General features: G+C 34.4%; 4 protein-coding genes across 4 annotated transcripts; 3 read left to right on the top strand and 1 right to left on the bottom strand.

The window, feature by feature from the left end:
* Positions 1-117: 117 nt before the first annotated feature.
* MONOS_2178 (uncharacterized protein) lies at positions 118-1,921 on the top strand (the record flags this gene model as incomplete). The annotated part of the gene is made up of 3 exons (XM_067872082.1): positions 118-136; positions 216-276; positions 338-1,921. 3 exons carry the CDS (start codon positions 118-120, stop codon positions 1,836-1,838), a joined length of 1,581 nt encoding a protein of 526 aa, XP_067730338.1. The 3' UTR covers positions 1,839-1,921.
* Positions 1,922-2,925: 1,004 nt separating this feature from the next.
* MONOS_2177 (uncharacterized protein) lies at positions 2,926-6,087 on the top strand (the record flags this gene model as incomplete). The annotated part of the gene is made up of 4 exons (XM_067872081.1): positions 2,926-3,576; positions 3,731-4,630; positions 4,826-5,284; positions 5,449-6,087. The coding sequence occupies 4 exons, from the start codon at positions 2,926-2,928 to the stop codon at positions 6,085-6,087; spliced, it is 2,649 nt and encodes an 882-aa protein (XP_067730337.1).
* A 94-nt stretch (positions 6,088-6,181) lies between these two features.
* MONOS_2176 (uncharacterized protein) lies at positions 6,182-7,665 on the bottom strand. Its single transcript, XM_067872080.1, has one exon. The coding sequence runs from the start codon at positions 7,623-7,625 to the stop codon at positions 6,444-6,446; it is 1,182 nt and encodes a 393-aa protein (XP_067730336.1). The 5' UTR covers positions 7,626-7,665; the 3' UTR covers positions 6,182-6,443.
* Positions 7,666-8,018: 353 nt separating this feature from the next.
* On the top strand, positions 8,019-10,173 carry MONOS_2175 (uncharacterized protein). Its single transcript, XM_067872079.1, has 2 exons — positions 8,019-9,353; positions 9,511-10,173. Exons 1-2 carry the CDS (start codon positions 8,244-8,246, stop codon positions 9,889-9,891), a joined length of 1,491 nt encoding a protein of 496 aa, XP_067730335.1. The 5' UTR covers positions 8,019-8,243; the 3' UTR covers positions 9,892-10,173.
* The last annotated feature ends 2,158 nt before the right edge of the window (positions 10,174-12,331 follow it).

Genomic DNA, 12,331 nt, shown 5'->3' with positions numbered 1-12,331 from the left:
TGAACACTTTCGTGGTATAGCAACAGCTTCAAAGCTCCTGGGAAAGCCTGTTGCGACAAGAAAGTCATTATATAAGCAAATTATCAAAAGGTTTGATCTGTTTTCCACAATTTTGTAATGTCACCAAAAATTATCGGTATTTGAGTTTATTAAGTGAATAGTTACGATAGTTTTCTGATGGTTCATATTTTCTGAATTTCTTATTTTATTATTAGGAATTGATGAAGAGGAAGATGATTTTGACAATTCAGTTCGTTATGACACTGAATTAGACAGGTTTTTCGTTTTTATTTCAGAAATAAGATGCTTTTCAATCTTTTATAAATTCGACAATTAGTTCTCAAGTTCTTTTAGCAAAACCCACAAAGCAACATGTGTCACTTACTGGTGGATTTTACTCGGGTCGACCTCTTTCGAGAAAACGAATTGATCTATTTAGAAAATTTCAAAATCAACAAAAAACTGTATCAGCTGCTAGTAAAGATGATATGCAAAATGACCATTCAGAAGAAGGAAGCCAATCAGACGATGAAATGTCAAGTGAAGAAGAATCTGATGATCTTCTCTCAACTGCTGCATCACTTTATTCAACTCCATCTTCAAGCAAGGAAGATACAGACTCAAAGAAAAAACTGAAAAATACGCAATCAGTTATAGTTGCATCAAGCGCAGAGGAAGAGATGAAAAATGCTCAAAGAGTTCTCAGTCAAAAGAGATCTTGGACAACTCTTGTTCAAACAAGAATTTCTCTTTCAAAGCTCTTTACACTTATAAATCGTCTTCCTCAACCACAAACTTCAGCTTTTCAATTCATTAACTCGTCTGACAAGACTGAAAAACCGGAAAAATCAGGAAAGGCTGAAAAGCCTGAAAAAACTGATGCTTTGCCAAAAGAAAAAACGGTTCAGCCATCTCCAGCACTTAACGCTTCGCTCAAACGAGCAAGGGCCGCAGCAAAATCTCTGCTCGGTTCTTTTCTGGAAATACAAAAATCATTTTCTCGTACTGTTGCTTCTGAAAAATCTATTTCTTCTATTTCTTCATCCAATTCATCTTCAGGAAAAAAACCTTCTTCTCTTTCAGATGAAGTCTCTTCTTATCTTTCGAGCTCGATGTCTTTAAGAAAGTTGTGTCGACCAAAAATTGCTTCTATAGCCGATGCAGCTCATATGCGTGCATCAATAGCGAAGTCACTAGCGCCGACGATGTCGAGGAAAATGAGTGGAAGCAGCATGGCGTTGCTGAGAAATCTGCAGCTGCCTATTTCGACTCAAGTGGCAAACATCACACGAGAAAAAGAAAGAATGCTGCTGCGAATGCACACGAACAGGGTGGGTGCTGTGCCAATAGGAACAGAAACAGACCCTGCAGCACAGAAAAAGGAAAAACCAGGCAGCGAATCTGGATCTTTTCTCGATGTGGATCAAAGAGAACTTCTGAAAAAGAAAGAAATAAACAGATATATTGTGGATGATAACGACTTCTATCAGATGCTTATTCGGAGTTTGCTCAGATCGACAGCTGCAACAACAGTCGCCCAGCAAATTGACGAAGATAACTTTGCAGATGGTGAAACAACAAATAAGTCATTGGCCTTGCCTTCTTCTGGCTTTGGGGGATTTTTATCTTCTCTTGAGATAGAAACTGCTCAAGCATCTCTTATTGCCACACAAAAATTACAACACAAAGCAAAGCAGGCTTTCATTAACAGACGTGCCACAAAGGGAAGAGAAATGAAATACACAGTTCATCCTCAAATTGTTTCATTTATGAGTTACGATGAAAAGCCATTTCCAAAAAATACTGATGTAGTTCTTAGTAATCTATTTTCAGGATGAATTATTAATTCTATACTCATTTATTATATTTTTAAAATCCTTTAAATTCACTTCACCATTAACAAAAGTAATTTAAATCATTTCATTAGAGGATGTATATCTTTTAGATGTTTTTTAGAATTCAGAAAAATAATGAAGTCCCCATAATAATAAATGAAGAATGATAAGTCCTTCAGAAATTGCGATTTCCGCGTTTATCTACAATATGTCAAAAAAGAAAGCGGGAAACATTGAAACCAAAATACTTATGAGATTTGTTTTTAAAACTTTGGTACGTGAACCAATTTTAATACACTTGGAAAGTTAATTTCTTCACATTTGAATGCATATTTAAATTTTCGTTTGACATAAAAGCATTTTGACAACAAGCCAACTTACGCAGTTCTAAAGTCATCTTTTTTAGATGACTTTTCGGAGCATCAAAGCGTGTGGAACGAGTTCGAGGAAACAGTATGTTTTGAAATTTTTGAAAATATTTAAAAGAGAATTTTTAGTTCATAAAATTGTTTAATCCTTTATTTCTGAGAGATTACATAGAATGTTTGGGTGAACTAACGAATGAATCAAATATTATATCTCGTGAATTCCCAGAATATATTGTATGACATTCTTTTTTGTTCAAATATTTAGAAAATAAAAAAAATTTTTTTTATTTCAGACAAAAAATAGTCTCTTTGGAATTCTTATAACTCAAATAGTACCTTTATTATTTGAACCTTTTCCAGTTTTGATTGGGCTATCTCACGACCTGATAACGTTTGAAAGAATTGTATTTTTTATCAAGAATTTTAATTCCACATTTTTATTTTAAAGTTATTATACTGGTTCGTTTGATTTATGTCATAGAAGCTTTAGCTATAGGGAGTTAAATGACTTGACTTTTTATGAATTGAATGCTCCACTTATCAAGCCTGTTCGTCAATACGATTTATCAACATTAATAAAAGCCTACGCACCAAAGTGCAAGGAATTCAGCGATTTTCAAAACACATATTTTATGAATAAGATATTTCCTTTGCATATTTTACAATCAAACACTTACCACTCGGCAGCCTTATACGAAAGGAGAGATTTTCAATACAGCAGAATGCTGAAGGCGCTGCACCGCACAAAGTCAGAACTGTTAAAAGGGAACTGGAAAGTTGCACATGAACTGGCAAGAAAGGCAGACGTGTTTGCACACGAGCTGGATGGAGAGCGAGCTATAAGCTTGGTGAGAGGATGGGTATCGTTGACTGATCTGTTGGAAGATCTCGATGGAGATGAAGAAAGCTATGAAAAGCGGAAGATATCAGAAAGAGCATCAACACGGTTGTGGAAGAAAACTGATTTATGGTCGTTTGAAAAGGAAATAGATGAAGTTAAAAACATGTTTTCAGTTTATGAGCATGACAATAGTTTAAAAGCCGAATTGAAAAGAAACGCAAGAGTTAAAAAAGATGTCACTCAAATTTTTAAAGAGTTAAATGATGAATTGGATGAAGAACAGTCGTCTGCTTCATCTTCTACATCTTCAACATCATCTTTTTCTCCTCTTCTTTCTTCTTCTTCTTCTTCCTCATCTTCACCACAGCTTTTATTATCTAATCATTTAGATGAACTTCAGCTGCAGCCACGTGATTCAAAAAATTGCAATGAAATCAATCCTTCAGAAATACTTGATAAGCATCAACATTGGATCAGAAAAAGCAAGATGGCTTGGCAGTTCTTGAACGAGGCTATTAAAGATGCCACATTGGTGTGTTGATTTTTCTTTCTAATTCATTAATTTTTTTAAAACTTTGATTCAAACATCATTTTTTTTCTTTTGATTATTGCGTGTATGCACTGATTCAAAATATGATAAATTGGATATTTCCCTTTGTGATTCACTTTAACTCTCACAAACAAAGGGCAAAAATCTGTCAGTGTTATCAGTTTTGTACAGATTGAAAATAATAATTGCAGGGATTGTTCCACAAATAGCAGGCGGAATGTTTCGGTCTCTCTTCGGCTCAGTTCTGTTTAACAACCGTATTTTTTCGACTTCGACTCAATTGAACGAGTATCGGATGATGCACAAGATCCTCTCAGATGCTGTCATGATTCAGTTTGGTTTTTTTCAGTCAAACAGATTTTTGGATGCCTCTCCTCCTGTTCAAGTGGCTGACAAGCGCTTTGAGAAATCTGTTTTTTGGCCTTCGCCTTCTTCTTTTGAGTCTGAGCATCGTTTTTTTCCTGTCTTTGGTGACGATCTGAAACGCTTTCCGATATCCGCATTTCCATCTCACAAAGAAAAGAAAGAACATCAATATGATTTATTAATGGAAGACACTTCAATTTGCTTGAGTCCAATTCAAATTTCAATTGATCACTTCAATTCTCTTCATGCCACTTCAACCACTTCGTATTTTCCATCTTCTTATTCACCTTTCTCTCCCTTTTCTTCTACTCCCGCCTCCAACACATTTGACCCCACTCCATTCATTTCATCCTCATTCACTTTAAATCAATTCAATAATTCTCTTTCTGCTATTGCTTCTTCTTCTTCCATTTCATCTTCAGGCAATCAACCTTTTTTATCACCATCGTTTGATTCAGAGCCTCTTTCAGATAAGTCTTCTAAGTTAGCAGATAATCTCAATGATGATTTTTTATCCGTGCAATCAAAACATACAAATTTAAATATTGATCCATTTTTGTTTTCTTCAGGATTTCCTAATCAAGTGGCTTACAGAATTGTCGAAATGAATTTTGAGCCTTTTTTTGCCTCAATTAGAGAAACATTGGAACAGCAATTTACGACTGCTTTTGTATGCTGATGTTAAAAAAGTTATTTATGAGTTTTTTTTTTTTCGAATATTCTGAATTAATAATTTTATTTTCATTTTTTCGTGTATTTTAACTGAGCAATTTTCGTTTTTTCCTTATCTTGTTCATTTATTTATTTTCAAATATTTCATTAATATCATTTTCTTATATTAATCTCTTCGTTTTGGCATCATCAGTTCCCTCTATTAACACAGTTTTATGCTCCGTTTTCGTATCTTCTTTACGGTCCTTCTTCTGTTTCCTCTCTGCCTCTTAAAGTCATTCCAGTGCCGCCTCCGCTTTCCTTCTTTACAAAAAGGTACTGCGAAGCTCATCGTTTGCAGAAGTCGCTGAACGATGCGCTTGATGACATATCACCTGAAACTAACATATCACATCGCTTTTCTGCATCCAAGTCAATACTTCGTCTCTTGTCAAACGGAGTTGTCACGCTCACTTCAGTTCATTCTCTTGTTCATACACCCACTTCGCTCTCAGCTCTTTGCTTCCATTCACTTCGTGTGGCACACTTCCTGTTTTTGTCAGGGGCTACTCAACATTCACTCAGATGGGCTGCGTTTTCGATGGCATTCGCACTGGAACTTCGATTCGACTCGTTTGCAGCTGCATCGTTGCTTCTTTCGTGCAGATGCTTGGTTTGTGGAAATAATTAGTTATTTAGATGCATTGATGAATTGAATACATTTTTTGATGTGATGGAAATATTTTAATTTTTTTTGAAAAAAAAACCTTTTTGTAACAATTATAATCCTTCTCTCACAATTCATTGCAACATTTGTATTCACATGTTGATATTTAGCTCTTTATGAATCGGCCTAAAAACGCGCTTCGTTTAATTCAATATCCCTTATATTTTCCTCTTCTCCTCAGAGGCCTTTCGGATGTGTGCGACTTTAAACAGCAAGAAACAAAAGCGATGTTTGACAAAGAAAACATTTTGAAAGGGAAAACAACAACTCATTCTTATTTTGATGTGAATCATCATTTGTATTGTCGATGCGAACATCCGTCGCATCCATCATCTCTTGTTTATCTTCGCACACAATTGTTGATCATCCAATGTTTGAATCGTGAAGCAGATACGAAGTCAAAAAAGACTGAAATAATGGAGAAACTGAATGCGCTTGCGGTATTGTGTGAATCACTCGACATCTTCCTGGAAAGCGAAGAAGAAAACGAAAATCAGCAAAATGATTGCAACAAGCACCAGCCAATCACAAATGAACAGGATGTCGAACAGAAAACTGTTTTTAAGGAAGGTTGTGTTGATGAGCTTATGCTTCTGAAATGTGAGCGGAATCAATGCAAATTGTTGTGGAAAGACATTAACAGTGAAATTGCAAGAGTTGCGAATTCTTTGAATCTTGAAGACCAAAGAAATCAAGCAGCTCAAAACGTTTTGACTACGAAATTAGATCAATTAGGAAATTTCGTTTGAAAGATCGATTATTGTACAACTTTTAGAAGCTGTTTTATAGATGTTTGATACAAATTAATTTGAACTTTTTGGGGTTAAAAAAAACAGACAAAAATTTTTCATATAAGATAATATTTGTTGAACGCGAAAGGTTAAAGGAAAAAATACAATTCACGACTTTTAATAAAAATAATAATTTGATCACAATTTCAATTAAAATAAATACATACTAATGAACATAAATAAAATCAACGTCAAACGTTTGGTCAATTTAAATCAAATCCAATATGCGAATGCTCAAATAAAGAAAAGAATAACTCAAAATGAAATTTTTAAAATCAGTTAAAAATATCCTTTTGGATGATGGTCAATGAGAATTACAATAATTTCTTCAAAATTAAGAGTATTGTAAAGCACAACAGTATTACCAGGAAACCTTCAATTCCTCTGTGTCCAATGAACATGCGATGGGCAAGCGAAACAAATTTTGGCAAATCATTTGAAGATGAAGATGCTGATTGTTTTGTAGCTGACGAAGATTCAGACAATTCTGATTGATTTTCACTTTTATTGTAACTTGAAGGAAGTTTTGGAGCTGAATGCTGTACGCGAAGCTGAGTATTGAAACGAGGAAATGAAATTGCCTTTTTTGGACATAAATTATAGCAACGTGCGCAATGCCAGCATTCTTTATCATTGCACATCGGAACATATTCTTCGATGTCTTTGATTTTAATAGCATGACTTTCCATTTGTTCTTTGTTTTCGATGCCTTTTTCACTTTCAGATGGTGCCTTTTTAACATTTTTTACTTTTTTCTCCATTGCATTCCATGGGCATACATTCACACATTTCATACACCCAATGCAAAGATCTTCGGAAATTGATAACTTTCCTGTAATATCTCGAATAATATTCTGAGATGTTGATTGTGCAACTTTATAAGCTTTCATTGGTATAATTGTTTTTCCGGTCTTTTTCTCTTTCTTTGTCAGAGACACAAGTAAAGTTTTTCCGAATTCTCTTAAGCGCTCTATTTCTTTTGTGCTCCATTCATCCGGATGCCCCAAAGGTGCCATTAATTCAACTGCTGTTTCCGGGCAGTGAAGATCAATTGAGCCGCAAAATATTGCAGATGGATTTTTTGTCTGAATAGTTTCTCGGAGAATTGTGCAAGTCGGACTTTTCAAGCTTCCATGAGACGAAAACACAAAGAAAAATTGCATTTTTTGGAAAAGTGTTTTAGGTAAAACAACTTCATCAAATAGTTCCGTTACTCCGGGTGGTGGAAAAAATCCATAAACATAACTTCCGACTCCAAGGACTTCAGCAGATTTAATTGTCTCAATCATATCTTTTATTTTTTTTGAATTATCGATATCTTCAAAAGATTTTATTTTTGATCCTGTTCTTCCACCAACTCCGAAGTACTTGATTAAGCTAAATCCATCAACTTTCACAACTTCGTGCTCTCCTTCTCTGCAAAGTTCTTCTCCGATAATTTTCCCCATCATTTGGGTATTGCCAGTATTAGAAAATGTGATAATAACAATTTTCATTTATTTCTTGTTCTTGTATTAACAACAAATCTTTTTTGATCAAATTCCATATTTAATTTATTGTCTATCACAATTTTAATGATAACAGATTATATCAAGATAAATGAAGTTGTGGACGATTTCAAAAAAACTTTTCACTCTAATCTTTCAGATCTATTGGAACAATTTTCGTTGACAGTTTAAAATTATTATTTAATTGAAGAACTTTTCAAATATATTTTGTGCAAATAACAGATAAATGAATTGAAAACAGAAAATCAATTTCTGAGACAAGAAAATTCGGAGCTTAAGGAAAAAATTGAATCGTTTCAAAAAGAGAATGGAAGGCAAAATCGGAAGATCAAGCGTTTGGAAGAATTTCGAGATAGCCTAATTGAAAAAATACAAAAGGAGTCATATGCAACTGAAAAAACGGAATTCATTGATGCTAACGAGCTTGATGAAAAAAATAGTCAGCAAATTCATGAACACTTAAAACCTTCAACCCACATTCGAGAAAAAGATTCATTGCGTTCTTCTTCTTCAAGAAGATCACAAAATTCTTTGCAAGCTCAAAAGGCATCGCAAATAGATTCGAACAAAAAAAATAATGAAAAAAATCAAGAGAAATCCCAAGAAATGAAACCGGAAAAAATCGTAATTAAAGGAGAAAAAAGAATAATGGAAGATAACAATGAAGAGCTTGAAGAAGACTCGTCATCGATTCTCAGTCAAGAATCAAGTCTCTCGAATTCCTCCTCATCAAAAGAGCAAGAAAGATCTGAGCATTCATCATCATCTAGTGCTTCAAACTCTGAGACTGATTCTCATGAATCTATTGAATCGTATTCTGATGAGGCTGAAAAGCAGAATGATCAGGAAGCAGTTCGTGCTCCACAAGCAATATCGCATCACCCAGCCATTTCTGCTCCTCATCTTGTTCCTCAGCCTTCAATTCAATACAGCGTTAAACTCAATTCTCCTTCGACATTAAAGCCAGCTGGTAGATCTTCAAATATTGCAACTATGCAATATTCGCATTCTTCTTTAACAACACCTTCAAATAACATTCTCCCATCTGATAGCATGCCTGCATTTGGCTCGCGTTCGGACGGTAATCCTTCTATTTCCGTGCCGACTACAACATTTCAACCTCAGTCAACTGTTATGGTTTCTTCTGGTAAAGCATTGCCTCTTTCAAGTGCTTCGGTGTCTGCTGCTCAATCACCTCCTCATTCTGCTCCTCCCCTTCCTCATTCATCAGCCCACATTACCTCTTCTTCTGCACCTTCTCCTTATAGAGCAGTTGGAACAGCTAATCAAACCTCAAGCTTGGTACAATCTGCGCCTCCTGTTCCTGCAGCTGTGTCAGATTTATCAGACAAACCTCGTCCTTCATCTCATATGCCGTTTTCATCCATTTCATCTCCTATTCCAACAAATTCTTCATTTTCACCGCCCTCGTCTTCAACGCCTCCATTCACGTATTCTAATCCCTCTGCAATATCGAATCCTTCCAATTCATCTGCATCTGCAATTGCATCACCACTATCATTCTCTCCATCTGAACCAATGACTTCTACTGCAGCGCAATCAAAACAGAGTCATGATGAACCATTAAGAGCTCCATCGAGTACATATTATCCTCGTTCACATCATCGCCACTTGCATCAGAGTGATAGCCTTAGCAAGCACAGCCACCATCGTCAGCACCAATTTACTAAAAATGAATTAAATACGCACGAAAAGGTCTGAATAATATCTCACTTAATTGAACATTGCACATTAAATTCTCTCATGATGTGGGGAAATTTTTTTTTCTTTATTTTTTGTATTTTAAATTGAAAAAATTGCATATTTCAATTTTCAATGAACTAATTTTTGAATGGTCTTGTCTATTTAATAGAGAGTTGAAAGAGTGTTGCATTCTCTACGGGGGATGCTTTCTGCGACTTCGTATCACGGACTTCTGGTGGATGTCAAAGAAGCACAACGAGGTGGGATATCTAAATCAACTGCTTCTGCAAAATGGGCAAAGGAAGCGGAGAAAGAGCGCAGAAACATAAAGTTAAAAGAACAACACAGATCAGGAGCAAAAAGCAGTGAAAGTTCTAAAAGAGATGGGATTTCGAAACAAGATGATAAGAAAAATGAAGAAGAGAATCAAAGGTTTGATAGAGAAAAACAAGAATTAGATCAAGAATGCACTGAGATAGCTGATTTAATTGAAGAACTATTTGAGTTATCTGTTCCAAGCCATTATCATTCACGAAATTCAAAAATGTGAATAAAGAGATAACATAATCACTTCATTTACAACCCTTAGATAATAATATCACATTTGCAGGAAATTTGATTCTTTCTTGCTATCAACAATCATTTTTTTTAACTTTTTTTTCAGCAACTTTAATAATTTTGTGTGTTTTATTAAAAAGTTATGAATTTATTTTGTCCTATTTTTCATTGAGAATAAAATCATTAATCACTCATCTTTTCTACAATTTAAAAAGCTATTAAATTTTCAAAAATTTTTAAATTTGAATGTCAATAATGAAGTTACGTTGCAGAATTAGTTATTTCTCATTTTTTTGAAGATAAACAGACATAGAGCAACAGTGTAAACTATTACCATCGTTAAAAAACCCGGGAATTTTTCAAAAACCCGGACTTCATGAAAAAACAGTTCACGATTATCATGTCAAAAAGCATTATCAATGATTGCATTATTTCTCGTTGTATATTGTCATATATCCATAATCAAAAAAAACAAATCACATTTCATTGTTATTGAATATACATCGTAAAAAAATACAATTTTTGAAATATATTCATTTCTCAAAAAGTGATTGAAATAAGCATTCTCCAATTATCATATTTTTCATTTTCACAATTTTTTGACACTTTGATGTTTCCTTTTTTTGAGACCTTCACTTTTAATCATAATTAATACTCTCTTTCATTCAAAATCGATCAAAAATCAAACCCATATTAATGTCTATTACAAAAGAATTGTCATTACCAGAACTAAGGAAAAAGTTGGCAACCTCCGAAATAAGAAGGTTAAAAACAACATCCCAAAAAATATTTGAACTGCAGAAGGATCATATTATTACAAGAAAAGTGGATGTTGATTCTGGCACGATATCAAATGGCTCATGGTACAGAGGAATAGCGGCAGAGAAGCAGAAAAGGCAGGCGGGAGTGAACGGAAGATCACCAATAATCACACCAGATTTAATAGAAAAAATTGAGAACCAAGTCATTGTGCTTCTCTCAAAAGGTGAAACAATAAGAGTTAAAGACGTGCACAAAATGGTTTTTGTTCATTTTTTATTTTTGTGATTAATTTTTTCAAATATTTTCTGATTGTGGAGCATTTGGAACAATCCTCAAAAGACGAAGAAGCGAAAAAAATACCAAGTTTAACAGCCGCATACTATGTTATTCAAAAAAGTTCTATATTGAAGTCAGCTGTTTCAAAGCAAATGGACACTGCAAAAATATATTCCCAATCTTCTGATTCCGTCAGAAAGTGGTTTGATGAACTTTCGCAGATTGTGAATGAGAAAGAAATAGTTCCATCAGGTATCTTTAATTTTGATGAAACTTCACTTCATCTGGGTGAGGATTCTTGCAAACTTGTGGTATGTCTTCAAAACCAGAAACCTCCTTCGACTCCTTCTCCGAAAAAGACTTCTGACACAACATTGTGCTTATGTGCCTGCGCAGATGGCTCATGTTTGTCATCTTTTCTTCTTTGGCCTGCGAAAAAAATTCCAGTGGAATTTCGTATGCTTTCATCGGTTAACATAAATTATATCTTCGCATCTTCAGGATGGATCACTTCAAAAATCTTCGAAAAAATTATGCTTGATTATTGGCTTGATAATATTGAAAAAAAGATGAAAGATGGAGGAATGAAATTTGCATTGTTCCTGATGGATAACTATTTTTCTCACAACAGTGAAGCTGTTGAAATGGATGCAAAAAAGAAAAACATCATCATAAAAAAGTTTCCTCCGAATTTAACTCATCATCCACAACCGTGCGATAATTCAATTTTTGCACGATTCAAAAAAACATATAATAATAGCTTCAAAGCTCCAACTGATCATTCTTCTGCAGCGTTTCGCTCAGCCATCTTCGATATTATTCCAGAAGCTCTTTCTGCTGCGGTAGCACCTTCAAATATAAAGCATGCATTCAGACAGACGTGTGTTTGGCCGGTCAAAGCTGCTCCGGTTCTTGAAAGAATAAGTGGAACACCTGAAAAGGAAGCATCATTGAATGACAATGAGAATAAAGAGCAGCTGTTTGGAAAGTTTTCTCCAAAGAAAAAGAAAATTGAAGATGAAAAAAAAAGATATTGTGAAAATGAATCTATTCAAAAGATGAAAGAAATAAACTGTGCTTCCATTCTTCGAAAAGAAAAAAAGAAACAATAGAGAGAAGATTTATTGGATTTGAAAAGAAAAGAAAAGAAAGAAGAGAAAATGGAGAAAAGAAAAGGAAAAAGTTGCAGGAGAAATAGCGACAAAATGAAATGGAAAAGAAAATGCATGAGGATCGAATATGACGACGACGCATATAATCAAAGAAAGATATCGAAGATATAACAAAAATTCTTCAGACAATTGTTCATTGGCTTGAACGACAAACAAATGCAACTTAATCATATCCTTGAAAAGTGCATTTATCATAAAGAATATCTTTTTTTATTCGTTATT

The sequence above is a fragment of the Monocercomonoides exilis genome, assembly GCF_001643675.1.
Source record: "Monocercomonoides exilis strain PA203 chromosome Unknown scaffold14-1859848, whole genome shotgun sequence".
Lineage (NCBI taxonomy): Eukaryota > Preaxostyla > Oxymonadida > Polymastigidae > Monocercomonoides > Monocercomonoides exilis.
This window is presented reverse-complemented; position numbering and strand designations above follow the sequence as displayed.